The sequence below is a fragment of the Bufo gargarizans genome, chromosome 8 (genome assembly GCF_014858855.1).
Source record: "Bufo gargarizans isolate SCDJY-AF-19 chromosome 8, ASM1485885v1, whole genome shotgun sequence".
Classification (NCBI taxonomy): Eukaryota; Metazoa; Chordata; class Amphibia; order Anura; family Bufonidae; genus Bufo; species Bufo gargarizans.
The window spans coordinates 183,536,547-183,557,463 of NC_058087.1; the positions used below are offsets into that span (position 1 = coordinate 183,536,547).

At 44.6% G+C, this 20,917-nt stretch overlaps 1 protein-coding gene across 1 annotated transcript in view; it reads left to right on the forward strand.

The window, feature by feature from the left end:
* The window catches only part of CACNA1H (calcium voltage-gated channel subunit alpha1 H), a 178,958-nt gene extending 158,624 nt beyond the window's left edge, over positions 1–20,334 (forward strand). The window contains 9 exon segments of the mRNA XM_044303896.1: positions 516–649; positions 746–816; positions 9,976–10,054; positions 13,075–13,196; positions 16,337–16,651; positions 16,755–16,901; positions 17,877–18,057; positions 18,160–18,338; positions 18,725–20,334. Coding sequence (XP_044159831.1) covers positions 516–649; positions 746–816; positions 9,976–10,054; positions 13,075–13,196; positions 16,337–16,651; positions 16,755–16,901; positions 17,877–18,057; positions 18,160–18,338; positions 18,725–19,912 — 2,416 coding nt within the window. The 3' untranslated portion in view covers positions 19,913–20,334.
* The last annotated feature ends 583 nt before the right edge of the window (positions 20,335–20,917 follow it).

Below are 20,917 nucleotides of genomic sequence, written 5' to 3' on the forward strand. Positions count from 1 at the left end.
TAAAGGAGATCCCTTGTTCTTAATTCACGATTGTATTCTATTGTATTCTATTGTTTAAGTATTTATTAGTTATTGTATATCACTTTGTAGTCTGGCCAGACTTGTCACACATTAAATATAAACTTTAAGATTTTATGGTTGAATAAAGTACCACTAACTCCAGATATAGGGAGTGCCCAGCCTTTTCTTGATATATTTATTTAGTTTTATAGATTGGGGGAATCTGTTGGCTGAGAGCACCCATCCGGGGAACCTGACGTAGTAGTGCTGCCTATTTTTTATTCTTTTTTAGAGTTAAAAAGGGGTTGATATTTTATTCCCTGGTGGTCTAGGGTAGAAAAAAGGAGTCCCCACCCAGCAGCTATATCGCCATTCTGCACATAGCATCATAACATTTTCTTCTCTAATAGTGCTGCACATCTAGTCAGCCACCCAGGACTCGACTAGAAGATCTGTCCGACAAGGTCTGCGGGAGCTGGAAAGGCCTGTTTATTACATCTTTCTGTCACTTACAGGTGGAATCAGCTGGACCTGGCGATTGTGCTGCTCTCCATCATGGGCATCACACTGGAGGAGATCGAGATCAACGCTTCCCTTCCCATCAATCCCACAATCATCCGCATTATGAGAGTGCTGAGGATCGCCCGAGGTGAGACGCCCCATACCTTCTTATATCCCCTGCAGTAACAGACGACATAGTGACTCTCAGATAACCATATAATCTCTTATCTGCGTCTCTTCGTAGTGCTGAAGCTTTTAAAGATGGCCACGGGAATGCGAGCTCTGCTGGATACAGTGGTCCAGGCTCTGCCACAGGTAACCGCCACGCAGCACCCGATAATTCCACCAAGAAGAAAGACCTCAGTCTCCTCTTCAATATGGTTATGTATAGGAGGCAGTATTATAGTAGTTATATTCTTGTACATAGGAGGCAGTATTATAGTAGTTATATTCTTGCATATAGGAGCAGTATTATAGTAGTTATATTCTTGTACATAGGAGCAGTATTATAGTAGTTATATTCTTGTACATAGGAGAAGTATTGTAGTAGTTATATTCCTGTACATAGGAGGCAGTATTATAGTAGTTATATTCTTGTACATAGGCAGTATTATAGTAGTTATATTCTTGTACACAGGAGGCAGTATTATAGTAGTTATATTCTTGTACATAGTAGCAGTATTATAGTAGTTATATTCTTGTACATAGGCAGTATTATAGTAGTTATATTCTTGTACACAGGAGGCAGTATTATAGTAGTTATAGTCTTGTACATAGAAGGCAGTATTATAGTAGTTATATTCCTGTACATAGGAGGCAGTATTATAGTAGTTATATTCTTGTACATAGGAGCAGTATTATAGTAGTTATATTCTTGTACATAGGAGGCAGTATTATAGTAGTTATATTCTTGTACATATGAGGCAGTATTATAGTAGTTATATTCATGTACACAGGGGCAGTATTATAGTAGTTATATTCTTGTACATAGGAGGCAGTATTATAGTAGTTATATTCTTACACTTAGGAGCAGTATTATAGTAGTTATATTCTTGTGCATAGGAGCAGTATTATAGTAGTTATATTCCTGTACATAGGAGTGGTATTATAGTAGTTATATTCTTGTACATAGGAGGCAGTATTATAGTAGTTATATTACTGTACATAGGAGCAGTATTATAGTAGTTATATTCTTGTACATAGGAGCAGTATTATAGTAGTTATATTCTTGTATATACGAGCAGTATTATAGTAGTTATATTCTTGTACATAGGACCAGTATTATAGTAGTTATATTCTTGTACATAGGAGCAGTATTATAGTAGTTATATTCCTGTACATAGGAGGCAGTATTATAGTAGTTATATTCTTGTACATAGGACCAGTATTATAGTAGTTATATTCTTGTACATAGGAGCAGTATTATAGTAGTTATATTCCTGTACATAGGAGGCAGTATTATAGTAGTTATATTCTTGTACATAGGAGCAGTATTATAGTAGTTATATTCTTGTACATAGGAGCAGTATTATAGTAGTTATATTCTTGTACATAGGAGAAGTATTATAGTAGTTATATTCTTGTACATAGGAGGCAGTATTATAGTAGTTATATTCTTGTACATAGGAGCAGTATTATAGTAGTTATATTCTTGTACATAGAAGTATTATAGTAGTTATATTCTTGTACATAGGAGGCAGTATTATAGTAGTTATATTCTTGTACATAGGAGCAGTATTATAGTAGTTATATTCATGTACACAGGAGGCAGTATTATAGTAGTTATATTCTTGTACATAGGAGGCAGTATTATAGTAGTTATATTCTTGTACATAGGAGCAGTATTATAGTAGTTGTGTTCTTGTACATAGGAGGCAGTATTATAGTAGTTATATTCTTGTACATAGGAGCAGTATTATAGTAGTTATATTCCTGTACATAGGAGCAGTATTATAGTAGTTATATTCTTGTACATAGGAGCAGTATTATAGTAGTTATATTCTTGTACATAGGAGCAGTATTATAGTAGTTATATTCTTGTACATAGGACCAGTATTATAGTAGTTACATTCTTGTACATAGGGGCAGTATTATAGTAGTTATATTCTTGTACATAGGAGGCAGAATTATAGCAGTTATATTTTTGTACATAGGGGCAGCAGTGTAGAAATTTGCATGATGAGGCCTAATTACTGTTTACAAGGTGATCGGTTGAAGGTTTCTGACTGTGGAGGTTTAATGTCATATTTTCGATCCTGAGTAATCACGGGCTGTTTGCTTTCACCGACGCTGTAGTCATGGCAGCTCGCTGGATTCCTGAGGATTTCCACAAATACTTCCCGGTGCCACGCTCTGTCAGAAGTATTTTTAGATCCGCTGGATGACTTATTTCCATTAAGTTAAGACGTCTTTGTATAAACTCTTATTTAGATTCTCTGTTCTGGGCCAGAATGAGGGCAGAAAAAAAAAAAAAAAGACCACAAGCCAGATTTCATCTTTATAAGGAATTAACATTGTCCTGGAGGAGAACACGCTGGGAGTAATACAACAACATCTGCTACTTAACCCTTTGCACCTTTCCAGCTAATAGACACCAGGAGTGCACCAAGCCATCATCATCCTCAGTGAAAACTGTCCTTGAGTCGTCTTATCTAAATCTGCTAAAAATCTATTATACCCGTGTATGCAAAACGGAATTAAAGCCAGTATGGCCGCCATCACAGAAAGCTGGGTGACAATTCCTGTGGAAGCTATCGTGGCAGCCATATTGATTACCACCCAGCTCTCCCAGAGATACCCTTTATAGAAAGTTAAAGGGGTATTCCGGTTATAACAAGTCATTCCCTATCCACACCAGATCAGTTGGGTTCACACAGCTCGGCCATCGGCTATCTCCCATAGAATTGAATGGACCAGCAGCGCACATTTACAACCAGCCGCTCCGTCCATTTCCAGGGGGGCTCCACAGGGTACGAAGCCCCCCTGAACAATGGGGGCCCCTGTGGATTGGGAATAACTTGTTACAACCAGAATACCCCTTTAATTTTCTTTTGGAGTCACCATCTTAAGTTTTTAAAGGGGTTGCCAAAAGGTAAAAGAACATGGCCACTTCCAAAAACAGCGCCACCTCTGTCCACAGGTTGTGTGTGGTATTGCAGTTCCACATTATTCACTTCATTGAGGCTGAGCTGCAATACCTGACACGGAACATGGACAAGGGTGGCGCTATTATTTCGTTTTTTTGTGTGCTAAAATCAGCCATTTGTTTTTCTTGGACAACCCCTTTAAAAATCTAGTTAGCCATTTATCAATGTGACCACTATGGCCCCTACTGGAGTGGTCACCCAGCTTTCCTAGGATCCTGAGCAGCATATTTGCCCTCTTCTTCACCCATCTGGCTTCATATATAGAAGAGTCGAGAAGAGAGGCACTTAGTGCCTCGTGCCTCAGTGGTTTCGAGGTCAGTATACAAAGGAGGAGTACTATCATAGGGATGCTGTATTGTTCCGATCACATCGGCGAGGGAGCGGGATTTCAGCCCCCCACCCCCTGCTCAGGAATCTCGTGGCATCCACGGCCCGCTCAGTAGACTCGATTATCCCAGGAATGACATTTTTCACTTTACAAATATACACAGAGATGCTTTCTGCACTTGGAAGGAAGCCATGATGTGCATGGGAAAGCGAGAGCATAGACATTAACCCCTCACCCGCTGCAGGGCTGTCCCCCCCTCTACGATAGCCCTTTAATAATGACTACTGATATACAGTGTATCATCGGTACTCCAAAAAAGCAATAAAAGTGCAAAGTAATGCCATCATATAGTCCTCAAAGTATAATACCATACCGTACTCACAAATCAATACCATCATATAGTGTCTAAATTATAATACTGTATAGTATCTACGTGATAACACTATACAGTATATATAATACCGCCATATAATGCTGAAATTAAATACAATATAGTTCTTAGATAATAATACCATACAGTATTCTTATACTAGGATAAATGTAGCGTAGAAATCATAGGGGTCGCAGCGTAACTTGCACGTGTGCTGCGATTACGACCCCAAAATCACAAAAAATCCAACACTGCTGGGGTATCTACACGGCAAACTATGGGTGCGACTATGATCGCCATGTAGCCGAACCCTAAGTGTCTAAATTCTCTACCTACCCACACAAAGACAGGGAGAACATATTGACTCTGTGCAGACATTTGAACCCAGGACACCCGCAAGGCAACAGCGTTAACCACTGAGCTGCCATATTACTGCAATACCCACAACACCCAAATAGCATCACCATGTACTGCCCAAATATCACTGCCATATAGTGCTCAAATAATACCGCCCTACACCACCTGCATATTGTAGTGGTGAGACCCTGTGTAGCGCGTCTGTAGAACAGTCTAGGTCGGAGGTATTTGATGGGAGTATTTCTGAATATGCCGCAGTACTGTCAGGAATCTAGGAAAGCTGGGTGAAAAGCTGCCGTGGACTGGTTCACACAAACCAAGGGCACAGATAGCGGTATACTGGTATCACTGAGTCACGAGCAGCTGGAGAACAAGACGGTGGCGTCCCTGCCCCTGCAGCAGCCTGGCACTTGTACAGCTTCCTGAAAAATCCTTCATGACAGGCCTCCCTGGGTATTCTGTGCGCGGACGACTGAAATGCCAACGGTGTGGGCCGAGGGTGCAGGAATAATGGATGTGAGGGAAATCAGAAGAGAGCAGTGCAGAAAGAGGAAGCCAGAACCCACCAGAGAGGGGCATTGTGTCTGCTCAGCTCAGTGTGGTAAAGTGTGCCGCCACTGCCAACACTCAGGACGTGTGCCCAGCCGGGTGGCATTAGGGCATACTAGTCATTAAAGATGACCCTTCAGCCAGCACCCCCTCCTCTATCCAAGGAAGACCCCAAGTGTCTGCATCTTCTCATCCTGTACCCCAAGTGTCAGTGTCATTATCCTGTACCCCAAGTGTCAGCGTCATTATCCTGTACCCCAAGTGTCAGTGTCATTATCCTGTACCCCAAGTGTCAGTGTCATTATCCTGTACCCCAAGTGTCAGCGTCATTATCCTGTACCCCAAGTGTCAGTGTCATTATCCTGTACCCCAAGTGTCAGCGTCATTATCCTGTACCCCAAGTGTCAGTATCATTATCCTGTACCCCAAGTGTCAGTGTGTCATTATCCTGTACCCCAAGTGTCAGTGTCATTATCCTGTACCCCAAGTGTCAGTGTCATCATCCTGTACCCCAAGTGTCAGCATCATCATCCTGTACCCCAAGTGTCAGCGTCATTATCCTGTACCCCAAGTGTCAGTGTCATTATCCTGTGCCCCAAGTGTCAGTGTCATTATCCTGTACCCCAAGTGTCAGTGTCATTATCCTGTACTCCAAGTGTCGGCGTCATTATCCTGTACCCCAAGTGTCGGTGTCATTATCCTGTACCCCAAGTGTCAGCGTCATTATCCTGTACCCCAAGTGTTTGCGTCATTATCCTGTACCCCAAGTGTCAGCGTCATTATCCTGTACCCCAAGTGTCAGCGTCATTATCCTGTACCCAAAGTGTCAGCGTCATTATCCTGTACCCCAAGTGTCAGTGTCATTATCCTGTACCCCAAGTGTCAGTGTCATTATCCTGTACTCCAAGTGTCAGCGTCATTATCCTGTACCCCAAGTGTCAGCGTCATCATCCTGTACCCCGAGTGTCAGTGTCATTATCCTGTGCCCCAAGTGTCAGTGTCATTATCCTGTACCTCAAGTGTCAGTGTCATTATTCTGTACCCCGAGTGTCAGCATCATTATCCTGTGCCCCAAGTGTCAGTGTCATTATCCTGTACCCCAAGTGTCAGCGTCATTATCCTGTACCCCAAGTGTCAGCGTCATTATCCTGTACCCCAAGTGTCACTGTCATTATCCTGTACCCCAAGTGTCAGTGTGTCATTATCCTGTACCCCAAGTGTCAGTGTCATTATCCTGTCCCCCAAGTGTCAGTGTCATTATCCTGTGCCCCAAGTGTCAGTGTCATTATCCTGTACCCCAAGTGTCAGTGTCATTATCCTGTACCCCAAGTGTCAGCGTCATTATCCTGTACCCCAAGTGTCAGTGTCATTATCCTGTACCCCAAGTGTCAGTGTGTCATTATCCTGTACCCCAAGTGTCAGTGTCATTATCCTGTCCCCCAAGTGTCAGTGTCATTATCCTGTGCCCCAAGTGTCAGTGTCATTATCCTGTACCCCAAGTGTCAGCGTCATTATCCTGTACCCCAAGTGTCAGTGTCATTATCCTGTACCCCAAGTGTCAGCGTCATTATCCTGTACCCCAAGTGTCAGTATCATTATCCTGTACCCCAAGTGTCAGTGTCATTATCCTGTACTCCAAGTGTCGGCGTCATTATCCTGTACCCCAAGTGTCGGTGTCATTATCCTGTACCCCAAGTGTCAGTGTCATTATCCTGTACCCCAAGTGTCAGTGTCATTATCCTGTACCCCAAGTGTTTGCGTCATTATCCTGTACCCCAAGTGTCAGCGTCATTATCCTGTACCCCAAGTGTCAGCGTCATTATCCTGTACCCCAAGTGTCAGCGTCATTATCCTGTACCCCAAGTGTCAGTATCATTATCCTGTACCCCAAGTGTCAGTGTCATTATCCTGTACCCCGAGTGTCAGCATCATTATCCTGTACCCCAAGTGTCGGTGTCATTATCCTGTACCCCAAGTGTCAGTGTCATTATCCTGTACCCCAAGTGTTTGCGTCATTATCCTGTACTCCAAGTGTCAGCGTCATTATCCTTTACCCCAAGTGTCAGTGTCATTATCCTGTCCCCCAAGTGTCAGTGTCATTATCCTGTACTCCAAGTGTCAGTGTCATTATCCTGTACCCCAAGTGTTTGCGTCATTATCCTGTACCCCAAGTGTCAGCGTCATTATCCTGTACCCCAAGTGTCAGTGTCAGTGTCATTATCCCATACCCCAAGTGTCAGCGTCATTATCCTGTACCCCGAGTGTCAGCGTCATTATCCTGTACCCCGAGTGTCAGCCTCATTATCCTGTACCCCAAGTGTCGGCGTCATTATCCTGTACCCCAAGTCTCAGTGTCATTATCCTGTCCCCCAAGTGTCAGCGTCATCATCCTGTACCCCAAGTCTCAGTGTCATTATCCTGTACCCTGAGTGTCAGTGTCATTATCCTGTACCCTGAGTGTCAGTGTCATTATCCTGTACCCTTAGGCCTCTTTCACACGGGCGTTGCGGCAATAGGTGCGGGTGCGTTGCGGGAACATGCACGATTTTTCCGCGCGAGTGCAAAACATTGTAATGCGTTTTGCACGAACGTGAGAAAAATCGGCATGTTTGGTACCCAAACCCGAACTTCTTCACAGAAGTTTGGGCTTGGGATCGTTGTTCTGTAGATTGTATTATTTTCCCTTATAACATGGTTATAATAGCATTCTGAATACAGAATGCATAGTACAATAGCGCTGGAGTTTTTTTTTTAACTCACCTTAATCCACTTGATCGCACAGCCGGCATCTCCTTCTGTCTTCTTATTTGCTGTGTGCAGGAAAAGGACCTGTGGTGACGTCACTCCGGTCATCACATGGGCCATCACATGATCCATCACCATGGTAAAAGATCATGTGACGGACCATGTGATGACCGTCGTGACGTCACCACAGGTCCTTTTCCTGTGCACAGCAAATAAGAAGACAGAAGAGAAGCCGGGCTGCGAGATCAAGTGGATTAAGGTGAGTTAAATTATTATTATTATTTTTTTAACCCCTCCAGCGCTATTGTACTATGCATTCTGTATTCAGAATGCTCTTATTTTCCTTTATAACCATGTTATAAGGGAAAATAATAAAGATCGGGTCTCCATCCCGATCGTCTCCTAGCAACCGTGCGTTAAAATCGCACCGCATCCGCACTTGCTTGCGATTTTCACGCAGCCCCATTCACTTCTATGAGGCCTGCGTTGCGTGAAAAACGCACAAAATAGAGCATGCTGCGATTTTCACACAACGCACAAGTGATGGGTGAAAATCACCGCTCATGTGAACAGCCCTATAGAAATGAATGGGTCCTGATTCAGTGAGGGTGCAATGCGTTCAACTCACGCATTGCACCCGCGCGGAAAACTCGCCCGAGCCTAAGTGTCAGCGTCATCATCCTGTACCCCAAGTGTCAGCGTCATTATCCTGTACCCCGAGTGTCATTATGCCTGACTCTCGTGCCCCAGTACATGGACACATTACATGCTGTTGACCAGTAGTCAGATCTGTCCAGTGTCATGGCTCGTGTCCTTGTTGCGGCCCCTGGACCCTCATCAGTCACACACAGTAGAGGAGACTCTGATGATGCAGCTGGTCCTGTACCCGGCGCTAACTTACAGTATAGATATATTCAGGCCCTTACTACTCTTCTATGCAGCCTCGTGCTGGTGTCAGGTGGACATGTCTTAGATTGAGTTTATTAACATGCACGGACGAGGACATCTCCACAGCTGTCATCTTTCTTCAGAGTCCTTGAGCCGACCTGCTAGTTCACACTATCCACCTAAATTAGCTGTGGTAATAGGACATCTCTTGGTGGCCTCCCTCAATGAATATCAAGTGACTCGAGACGAACGAACATTTGCTTCCTCGGCAATCATCATATTAAGTGCGGCGCTGGTGGAGGAATATATGACAGCTGTCCTTCACTCACCCGTGCTGAACAGATCGTTTTATCACAGAGGTTGAAACTTCGACGTTATTGTCAGGACCGCGCCACAACGAACTCTATCATCTCCCGAGTCTTCCCTGACCTTCGTTGTCATCCAGCACATCACTGTAGTCATTTTCCAACCTCTTAATCCCATCCGCCCAAAAAGTTTCTAGATATGAATACCTGAAAAAGATTTGGTTCTTGATGGAAACTTGCTATTGGTAGGGTTGGTGATGCCCAGGGATTTTGGAAAGTTGGGGATGGTTGAAAGTTCTTGCTACCATCTGTAGACCACTGGCATTTGACACTGGAGATCACATTGGGCTAAGGTAGACCACAAAGCCATTCAGCCTTTGCCATGATACATGGGTATAGGGCTTAGGAAGCACATTCAATCTTTATCTGGTTGAAGAAAAACAAGTTACGAGAAAGAAGTCCACTCTGTCGAAGGTCGGTTCTCTTCTGATGTCCACAAGGATTTCCCCAAGGTTTTATGCTATCATTTATTACATGGTGATTTTCCAACTGGTCTATACGGTTGACCAAGCAGTGGCTTACAACTGAGGGTCTCCAAGGGCATTTCTCAAAACTGACCCAGTAATGATTTCCCAAGGTGGATCTAGCAATGCTTGGTTGATCATGAGTTTCCATGGCAGGGCTTCTAGGTCTACACAACGCTACATGGCTATTGTAGATGTCTTTAGTGGGTACCTCACATAGTAAACTTTCTACCTTAACATCACCTTGTATCTTCTTCGGCAGGTAGGAAACCTTGGACTTCTCTTCATGCTCCTGTTTTTCATCTACGCCGCCCTGGGAGTGGAGCTGTTCGGGAAGCTTGGTGAGTAAGCCAAACATCTCCAAAATCTTGGATCCAAATTGTTGTGGCAGAATACGAAGAAAAAAAATTCTTGTAAAAATAGCTTGAGCTGGCGAGGGTTCAGTCCTATAAAGAAATGTTCTCTGATCCTTTTCAGATGAGAAGCCATCTGCTCATTGTCAGTAGACCTAGTGAATTCTTACATCTGAGATTACTCCCAGCTTTTGACCGTTCATCGAATGCACTTATTAAAAAAAAAATCTTCTAAAGTGGCACCTGCCACCATAAAATCACATTTCCTAATTAAAAGTGACGTCATGAGGTGGAGGCCATTATGTCACTCTACCCAAGAAGTCTTCATGTATGTTGTAATATAGCAGTCTACTATATAACAATGCATTTCAGCATTGTAGTGATTACTTTTTCAAGTCTAAAGGGGTCAGCTTTAAATACAGACAACGCATTTCAAAGTTATGCAGCCTAATTTATCCAGGCATACCAGGTCTAGAAGAATAATTTAAAGTAGCCAAAGCATTTTGTGGTCGTACAGACTACTTTATGAGGCCATAACAGGTCAAGGATGATGGGCTTGGCATTTTATATACTGCAGACAACGCGTTTCAAAGTCATACAGCCTAATTTGTCCAGCCATACTGGGTGTTAAAGAAATATTCAAAGTAAACAATGTATTTTGGAGTCAAACAGACTACTTTTTGAGGCCGTAACAGGTTTAGGATGATGGGCTGGGCATTTTATATAACGTAGACGACGCGTTTCAAAGTCATACGGTCTAATTAGTTAAGTCATACCGAGTCTAGAAGAGTTATTCAAAGACATACATTTAATACGTTTTGGGGGGTCATACAGATTTTTTTATGAGGCCGTAACAGATCTAGGATGATGGGCTTGGAGTTTTATACATTGTTGAGAACGCGTTTCAGTGCTGTACTGACTGCATTAGATTCAGTAAATGGTGGGAAATAATTTTTGTAAAACAAGTGTCACAAACGGTTCAGTCGTTAAGTGTTAATTGGGATAGATATTTAATTGACTGAAGACTTGTCATACAAAGTAAGGAGAAACTATAAAACGCGTTAGCACAGATACTGAGGACGGCTTCATTTCATTGCTTTCTCCTGCTTGGTGCTATCCTTCACTGTCCTAAATTATTGACAGGCTTCCGAGCTTCTCCCTCTGTGGACTGCTCTCCTGCACATTTATAGTCCTGGCAAATAAATAGCTCATTACCGAGCTGCCGAAAACCTTGTCTGCCTGTCCATAATGAAAGCTTAATGGAGCCCTGTAATATTGAAGAGGGGCGCTTTACCTTGTAGATTGTATTTATTAAGGTCTTCAGAATTTGGGGAAGAAGGTGTGGGGCCTCCCATGCGCCGTCTACCTCCTGGCCCGGGATGAACGGCACTAATGAATACGTATTTATTACACTGCAGATTTATGGTATGGATATATAAACCATCTGCTTGCTTTGCGCGTCGCCCTGACTGCCAGAGAAAACCGGATGCACACTAACCGGCCGTAAAAGGCATATGTCTGCAGAGCTGAACTCCTTAACCCTTATGACCCTGGAACAAGGGGCCAAACAGTGCACCATGTGGCTCAGCAGACTGTATCACACATGATAGGCTTAGATACATTGAGACACCATGAACCATGATATGTCTAGATACACCAAGTATCGCACACAGTAGGTTTAGATACACCAAGACATTATGTCATAAGCTAGGCTTGGATACACAGGCTCAGCAGCATGATATCACACAACAGGCTTTGATACATCAAGACAGTATAGGTTTAGATACACTAAGACAGCATCACACAGGTTAGGCTTAGATACACTAAGACAGTGTTGCATGTGATAGACTTAGCTACACAGGCTCAGTGGCACAATATCACATGGTTAGATACCCTAAGACCGTATCACACGATTGGTTTAGATACACTGAGCCTGTATCACACATAATAGGCTTACATACACCGACGGGATCATACAGGATTACAGACCTAGATACACTGAGGCCGTATCAGTAGTGTTAGACAAATTGACGGTAGGCTTAGATACACTTAGACAGTATGACAAATGATAGGCTTAGAACCACTAAGACAGTACCATACATGATAGGCTCAGATATACAGAGACCATATCAGAGAGAAGACCGAGACAGTATCATACATGATAGGCTTAGATACACTAAGACAGTACCATACATGATAGGCTCAGATATACAGAGACCATATCAGAGAGAAGACTATCATACATGATAGGCTTAGATACACTAAGACAGTACCATACATGATAGGCTCAGATATACAGAGACCATATCAGAGAGAGGACTGAGACAGTATCATACATGATAGGCTTAGATACACTAAGACAGTGCCATACATGATAGGCTCAGATATACAGAGACCATATCAGAGAAAAGACTGAGACAGTATCATACATGATAGGCTTAGATACACTAAGACAGTACCATACATGATAGGCTCAGATATACAGAGACCATATCAGAGAGAAGACTGAGACAGTATCATACATGATAGGCTTAGATACACTAAGACAGTACCATACATGATAGGCTCAGATATACAGAGACCATATTACACATAAGAGAACCACTGGAACAGTATCATACATTATACGCTTAGATACACTGGTTCAACAGACACTGTTACACAATAGGCTTAGATACATTGGCTGAGAAAACAGTATCAACACATGATAGGCTTAACCCCATCTCTGGAAATAGTTTTGCACCTGAGAGGCGGTGGTGGCGCTATTTTTCTGGAGAATATTTTATCATAACTACAGTTCTTTTCTCCACAATATTACATTCTATAAGGAGAGATCCAGTATATGCTATTCCTGCCCGAGGCAGTATACAAATCACTGCGTATAACTAGAGTCACGCTGCCTCCTGTGGCCATTAGTGGTACTGCATCATTTTCTCACCACCACCATCTCTTGCACTGGTCCCAATTAGCCTCTGCTGATGACTGATAAAATGTTCCCCTCTCTCCAGTGTGTACCGAAGAAAACCCCTGCGAGGGTCTCAGCAGACACGCCACATTTGAGAACTTTGGAATGGCTTTCCTGACGCTCTTCCGCGTCTCAACGGGGGACAACTGGAATGGTATCATGAAGGTAAGGAGCAGATGTGGTGACACCGGAGGAGGACATGACCCCAGTATAGGGTGAAGCAGCCCATTCCTGGCCACAACTACCCAACCTTATTCCAGAAGCATCCTCCAGACTGCACAATGGACGTCCCGTCACTTACTGATATATTTGCAATTCCTCACCAAGTGCTTAGCTTGCTGTCACTGAATGGAAAAAATTCAACACAGGTTGAAACCGTATCCTGATTTAGCCCCGTGGTTTGTTACAGTGCATTATCTTGGAGGCCAGAACAGGGGGAAGATATTGGCTACAGACACACTAGACTAAAACACAGTAACAAACAATCAGCTGTGTGAACAGGACTAGATCAGGACAGTTTTGAATGAGAGCAATATATTTGCATTCAATGACAGCAAGCAGAGACCTCTTATTCATGTTGTTCAGGTTGGTTGTCGCCTGGTAAAGCAAGGTATCAGCTTCTGCAGTTAAAGGGACCTTTTCATTAAGACATGGTCCTCCATCTATTAGCCAAAATGCTGCCTACAAAAACGGTCTCACACAGTGGTAGACTCGGCCTGGACCACCGATCACTGCATATGGTCATTTATTCAGTGGAATAGTTGGCATGTAATACTACGTTTCACCAGTAGAGGTCACTGCAGGGAAACTATATGGCCAGCTGCAACTTCTAAAAGTGATCACATCTGATCGACACAGGTTTCATAAATTACGGCCGGTTGTCAGGTCGGCTTCATTGTAAAAAGGAGGTCATGATGAGGCAGAACCTTTAAGAAGCCTCAAACATTCACAGTCCATGATATAAATTATACGAGGTGTGATACAGTACTTTAAAAGGGGGTCCTCTGTTTTGGACAATCTATTTATTAGAAGGGATCCACGACAATAAGTAGACCACAAGGTGGTCCCGAGACCACCAGCGATCTGATGTAATCTGTGGGGAAACCTGGCAATAAGTGTTCAATTTCCCTGCAGCACCACCACAGGAGAAATGAAGCATTACACTGAGTCCATTCACATCAGTGGAATGCAGGACAGGACAGGTCCTCCAGTGTGAGAGATGCTCTTTGTGACCATTCTGCTCAACAGACCAGAATCGTGAACAGAGGACCCCCCCCTGCTATTAGCGCTAATAGGGGAGGGCCCCCTTAAACACCTCACCTCCAGCAGAAGCACGTTCCTGGCAGCGACGAGCAGAATATTTTTATGATTCATTTTGTCACTAAACAACAGGGGGACGAGAACATACTGACATAATTAATATTTACCTAAAGACACCTCCACATCAGGCTGTTCGGGATGAGTCAGATCCATCTCCTCCTTAGCGTGTGTCCTCTATAGCAATACACAGAGTGAGGACCCCACTGAGAGGGACTCGCACCACCTGAACGTTCCCATCAGACACCTCTATTATCAGTAGTTCGGGGACAGCGAATAGCTTTGAATTCAATCTTTATTTTACCGGTGGTACAATCTCATGATAACATTTATTTCCTATTGCAACGTTTCGGGCCCAGTCCGGTGCCCTTCTTCAAGCTGTGAGGCCGGTCATATCATTTCCACGGCGTGAGATTGTACCACTGGTAAAATAAAGAATGAATTCAAAGCTATTCGCTGTCTCCGAACTACTGATACAAGCTACTCGTTAACTCCTTGGGTGGAAGGAATCTGTCAGGGGACGTGCACCCACAAAAGCCGCTTGACAAGACGTGTGCTGAGGTCTCGCAGTGATTAGCACCTCTATTATCAGTGACGCAGTGTTATTATATCGTGTTTATAGTATATATAGAAGGTTATATAGGATTTACAGGGTAGGGATAGGCTGCCTTGTCTGCGATGTCACTGGCTTGGCAAATGAGCGATAGGCTGTGTTATCTCTGATGTCACTAGGTTTGCAGGGAAGGGTTAGGCTGCCTTGTCTTTGATGTCACTGGGTTTCTTGGAAAGGGGTAGGCTGCCTCCTCTATGATGTCACTAGGTTTCCGGGGAAGGAGTAGGCTGTCTTGTCTATTATGTCACTAGGTTTCCAGATAAGGGGTAGGTTGAATTGTCTATGATGTCACTGGGTTTCTTGGAAAGGGGTAGGCTGCCTCCTCTATGATGTCACTAGGTTTCCGGGGAAGGAGTAGGCTGTCTTGTCTATTATGTCACTAGGTTTCCAGATAAGGGGTAGGTTGAATTGTCTATGATGTCACTGGGTTTCTTGGAAAGGGGTAGGCTGCCTTGTCTATGATGTCACTAGGTTTCCGGGAAAGAAGTAGGCTGCCTTGCCTATGATATCACTGGGTTCTAAGATAAGTGGTATCCTGCCTTGTCTATGATGTCACTGGGTTCTCAGATGAGGGGTATGCGGCCTTGTCTGTGATGTCTCTAGGTTTCCAGGGAAGGGTTGGGCTATCTCCTCTATGATGTCACTAGGTTTCCAGATAAGGGGTAGGTTGAATTATCTAAGATATCACTGAGTTACCAGGGAATGATTGTGCTGCCTTGTCTATGATGTCACTGGGTTCTCAGATAAGGGGTATGCTTTCTTGTCTATGATGCCACTGGGTACTCAGATAAGGGGTAGGCTGTGATGTCTATAGATTTCCAGGGAAGGGGTAGGCTGCCCCTTTGATGTCACTAGATTTGCAATGAAAGGGTTAGGCTGCCTTGTCTATTGTCTCTAGGTTTCCAGGGAAGGGGTAGGCTACCTCCTCTATGATGTCACTAGATTTGCGATGAAAGGGTAGGCTGCCTTGTCTATGAGGTCACTAGGTTTCCAGGGAAGGGGTAGGCTACCTTGTCTATGATGTCACTAGGTTTCCAGGGAAGGGTAGGCTACATTGTCTATGATGTCACTAGGTTTCCAGGGAAGGGGTAGGCTACCTTGTCTATGATGTCACTAGGTTTCCAGGGAAGGAGTAAGCTACCTTGTCTATGATGTCACTGGTTTCTCAGATAACGGTTAGGCTGCCTTGATAGTGATATAACAAGATTTTCAAGATCTTGTCTATGACATCACAGGTCTTCAGGTCAGCCGGCTGTGTTATGTCCGTGGTTTCTAGTGACGTGATAGGCTGCGAGTAATATAAACCAGGACTTTTAGAAATGTCTTCCGCATATTCCGGAGCAGACAATGAAATATCTGTATGTGACTCTTCCAGGACACACTCCGCGAATGCAACAGTGACGACAAGCACTGCCTCAGCTACCTGCCCCTCATCTCCCCGGTCTATTTCGTTACCTTCGTCCTCATTGCCCAGTTCGTCCTGGTCAATGTCGTGGTGGCCGTCCTCATGAAGCATCTCGAGGAAAGCAATAAAGAGGCCAAAGAAGATGCAGAGATGGATGCAGAGATCGAGCTGGAAATGTCAAGAGCCGTCACCCCGGTAGTCCCCCCGGCATTAGACGGCAAGGCAATTGCTGGCGGTCAAGTGTCAATGAAGAAAGAGCTGCCAGTGCTGCTGAAGCGAGCCAGGGTAAGGTTACAGCCTGATGGGCATGCCCTGGTGTTCCTGAGGGGGGCATGAGTTGGGTTTGGGGCAGTTAATTCATACTTGTTTCCTTCGTTTCGCACTGAAGGGGGCACTGAGCCACGAGAATGTGACTTTATTGATTCCCAATACATTGGATGGTTCGCTCGTGCGGAAAGAGAAAAGACCGGGCTCCCCCGTGCCCTGCCAGCAGGCCTTGCCACTTCCCCTCCTGCCCTGCAGCTATGGGCCTGAGGTGAATCCCTGCACCATGCTTGTATGTCCTGTGTGCTATCCGCAAGCAATGCTTTCCGTGGCTACTTACCTCTGCTTCTAAGCTCTTCTCCTTCCTCATTTCGGGGGGGGGGGGGGGTTCTAACCTGGCCAATGAAAATGGAAGGATGCCGCTCATGTGCCACCTCTGAGGATCTATGTGCAGCGGGCTTTGCTGACGTTATTGTCTGTGGCGTTAATGTTCGGGTCATTAAAAGGGCTGACCAGTTTTAATGATTGCGTAACGAAACATTCTGTTGCATTCTAATACACCGTGTGCCTCAACATTTTCAAGATCTTTGCTTGCTGTTGGCGAACAGAAACATGGTTAACATCCAAAAGATGGAAGCCCATACAGATTTGAAAGCCCACTGCCTGCATCAGGACGGGTCTCATGTAAAAAGGAATTTTTCCATTCACTAAAAGCAAGCGGTAATCTCGAAAACGGACAGGAATCAATACAAAAAGTAGAAAAAGTAGATGAGAAAGCTGCAGAATGAACAAGAGGAGGGGGGCAACAGATTTAAAGGGGCGCTGTCACCTATCCCGATATGTCTGTAACCACACGTAGTAACAATTCTGGAGCATCTATTGTTATGACTCTATGTTGTGTCATTCCTCTATTATTCCTGAAGGTCCAGCAGGGTGTTACCAGTTGGGAGCGTGCCCTGGCACAGTCTGACACTGGCAGCACCGATTGGATAATGTCAGACTGTACAGGGATATATCACCAATGGTAACATCCAACTGGACCTTCACTGCAAACTGCTAAGCAGTTCATTCACAACTTCTAGCAGGAATAATTGAGGAATGGCACAGCAGAGTCATAAGATGGTACAGAATGGTTATTACATGGGTGATGCAAGTAGTTACTAAAACAGACATGTCAGGAGAGGTGAGATGTCGTCTTTAAGGAAAGCCTTCATTGTCTCCAAGCTAATGGTCGTCTCCCCCACAGGATGGTGATGTCTACATGAGGGATGGAACCGGATCCCAAAACTTGCTGACGGTCAGAAAGGTGTCCGTGTCCAGGATGCTCTCGTTGCCCAATGACAGCTACATGTTCCGTCCCGTGCTGCCAGCCAAGTCATCGTACCCTCTGCGGGAGGTGGAGACCTATGAGGATAGCCCTCCTGAAGGTATGATGATGCCATGCAACCTCAGGTCCTCCATTCTAAAAATGAGGGGGGGGGGGGGATCCCTGAAGTTTATAGCCCTTCATCTCACTTTTCTTTCTGCAGGATCCCGTCTCTCAGTCCGTTCCCAACCAAATGAATCCGGCAACTCTCTGCAAACTCCTGTGGACTGTCAGCCCCTGGCCACATCGGGCTGCCACGTGGACAACGATGACATGCCTAAAATTCCACCTCCACGACCAGCTTCCAGGTCGCCCAGCCTAAACAGATTTCTCCAACGGCAGGTAACGGTTGGTAGATATTTTCTGCTTTGCTAGATATTAACCATAAGTTGGCAGTCTCCAACCTGTGGCTTAGCTACAACTCCCAACATGCCCTGACATCTGAAGATTATCATGGAATGCTTGGAGTTGGATGGCCACAACAGCTGGAGAGCTACTGGTTGGAGATCACTCCCATAAGCTATGGACTTGTCGGGGGTTCTGATCTCTTACTCTTATGGGGTCCCCATAGCTATAGCCACTCCTTAAAGAGATGCTCCACTTTTGCACCACCATATTTTACAGGTGAAATTTTTGCAAATGAATATTGTAAAATAGCACTTGGGTAGAGTTACATACCACCTGCATCTTCTTCATGGAAATCTTAAAAATTTTTGTCTGTCTCCTAGGAGGCCGTACACATGGATTCGGTTGACTATCAGAATGGCGACTCCAAGGACAGCCTTCAACCTGAATCAACAGAGAGTTCAAAGTTGAAAACACCTTCACTCAGCAACCTTCTAGCTTCGAATTTGCTCTGTCCAACTCCCCTATCGCTGCAGGGAACCCCTCAATCTTCTCCCAAACCATCTCCCCACCACAGACATTCCAGCGTCCATACTCGCAAGCATACGTATAGCCAACACAGTATTCCCAGCCGCCCTTCGAGTGCGAGCAGTGACAACACCAACCCTGACGAGTCTACTCTAGAGTCCTCGGATCCAGCTGATGAAGAGGTCAGCCACATAAACAGCCTGGCCAGTGGCTGGTGTGGACAATCCAATCATAGAAGTCACTCCGTTTCTCCATTCATCTCCCAAGTTTCATCTCCTCCTTTTCCTCCACTACTTAAGAACTGCAATAGCACAGCCAGCCTGGTTGGGACCAGCAACGGCAAAGACTTGAAGAAGTTCTACAGTGTTGATACTCAAGGATTTTTAGCAAAGCCCATGTGGGCGGAAGACCAAAGGAGGCACTCAATCGAGATCTGCCCCTCCATTGATGACGATGGAGATTCCTGCTTCGATCTGTCCATCGATGACAAGCAGGACTCTTCTGTTCTCGTACAGTCTGACCCAGAGTACATCAATGGGGTTCGAAGGAAGAAGAAGATGAGCCCGCCTTGCATTTCTATAGATCCTCCCATGGAGGACGAGACCGGCACAGCTTCACGTACCAAAGCATCAGAGAACAGCATGTTACGGAGGAGGACACCGTCGTGTGAATCCACGGCATACCGGGACTCTTTAGACCTTAGTGACAACCAAGTTGCAGAACAGCAATCTAAAACCGAAAGATGGAGCCAAGCGCCTTGTCGCAACGAACACTTGGTCATTCTCGGCTACTCTTTCGACCAGCGGGAGGCAAACAGCTTCTCAGAACTTTTAGCCGAGGGTGGACGGCCCAGTTCTCCATCCGTAGTCATCATAGACTCCAGGCCTGACACGGGGGCGTTAGAAATTAAGCAACTAGACCATCTTCATAGCAACAATTCTGAAAAGAACATAGATTTTACAGAAGTGAAGAGTTCTTTAAAAAATCCTGCACTAGTCGACGCCTCTAACACATCGGGCCAAGTGACAGACAAACCGTTATAGCTTGTAAGGATACAAGGGCTGGTGACGAACCACTGGATAGACGGGTCTAAGAAAGCCCCTTTGGGTTATTAGGGTTTTCAATAGGTGGGATTGGGGGGGTCCACATGGGAGGATGGAGAACGACTGATGGTTGGAATAAAAATAATAATACATTTTTGATTTGTTTGATTTTATAAACGAAATACGGAGACGACTTCCCATATAGCCTCAATCACATTGATTCGGGTTTTATTTTAATGTTTTATTTTGGTTTGTTTTTTCTTGTTTGTTTTTTGGGGGGGTTTGTTTTTATATTTTTATGGCGGCACTTTTTTTTTTTATTGTGCAGAGACACAGTACGCAGAGGTGCCAACAGATGAAGCCTTGTACAATATCTGTATATCAGCAGTATAAATAAAATAGAAATAATGTATTTGTGAAAAGGCACCGTCATTATTTGCGCTTTCTGTGTGTCTGCCGGGTTGCATTTTGGGGACTTATGCAATTTTTAAATAGACTTTGGGGGTCATTAGGCATATTTCTGGCACAGATTCCAATGCAAAAGTGTGAGACTTTCCCCCCCCCCCCCGCTTACGCCAGGTCTAAAAAAGTGGGTGGGCAGGCAGGCCTGTCTTATTCATCATTTTCTACGCCTGATTCAGGCATAGAAAATGGTCTAAATGTAAGGCCTCATGCACAAGACCGTTGTTCTGGTCCGCATACGAGCTGCAGTTTTTGCGGCTCGGATGCGGATCCATTCACTTCAATGGGGCTGGAAAAGATGCGGACAGCACTCCGTGTACTGTTGTCCGCATCCGTTGCTCCGTTCCGTGGCCCCGCAAAAAATATATAACATGTCCTATTCTTGTCCGTTTTGCAGACAAGAATAGGCATTTCTACAATGGGCCGCCTGTTAAGTTCCGCAAACTGCGGAAGGCACGCGGGCGGCTTCCGTGTTTTGCGGATCCGCAAAAAACGGAACGGTCATGTGCATGAGGCCTAAGACAGCAAGGAAGCAGTCTCACA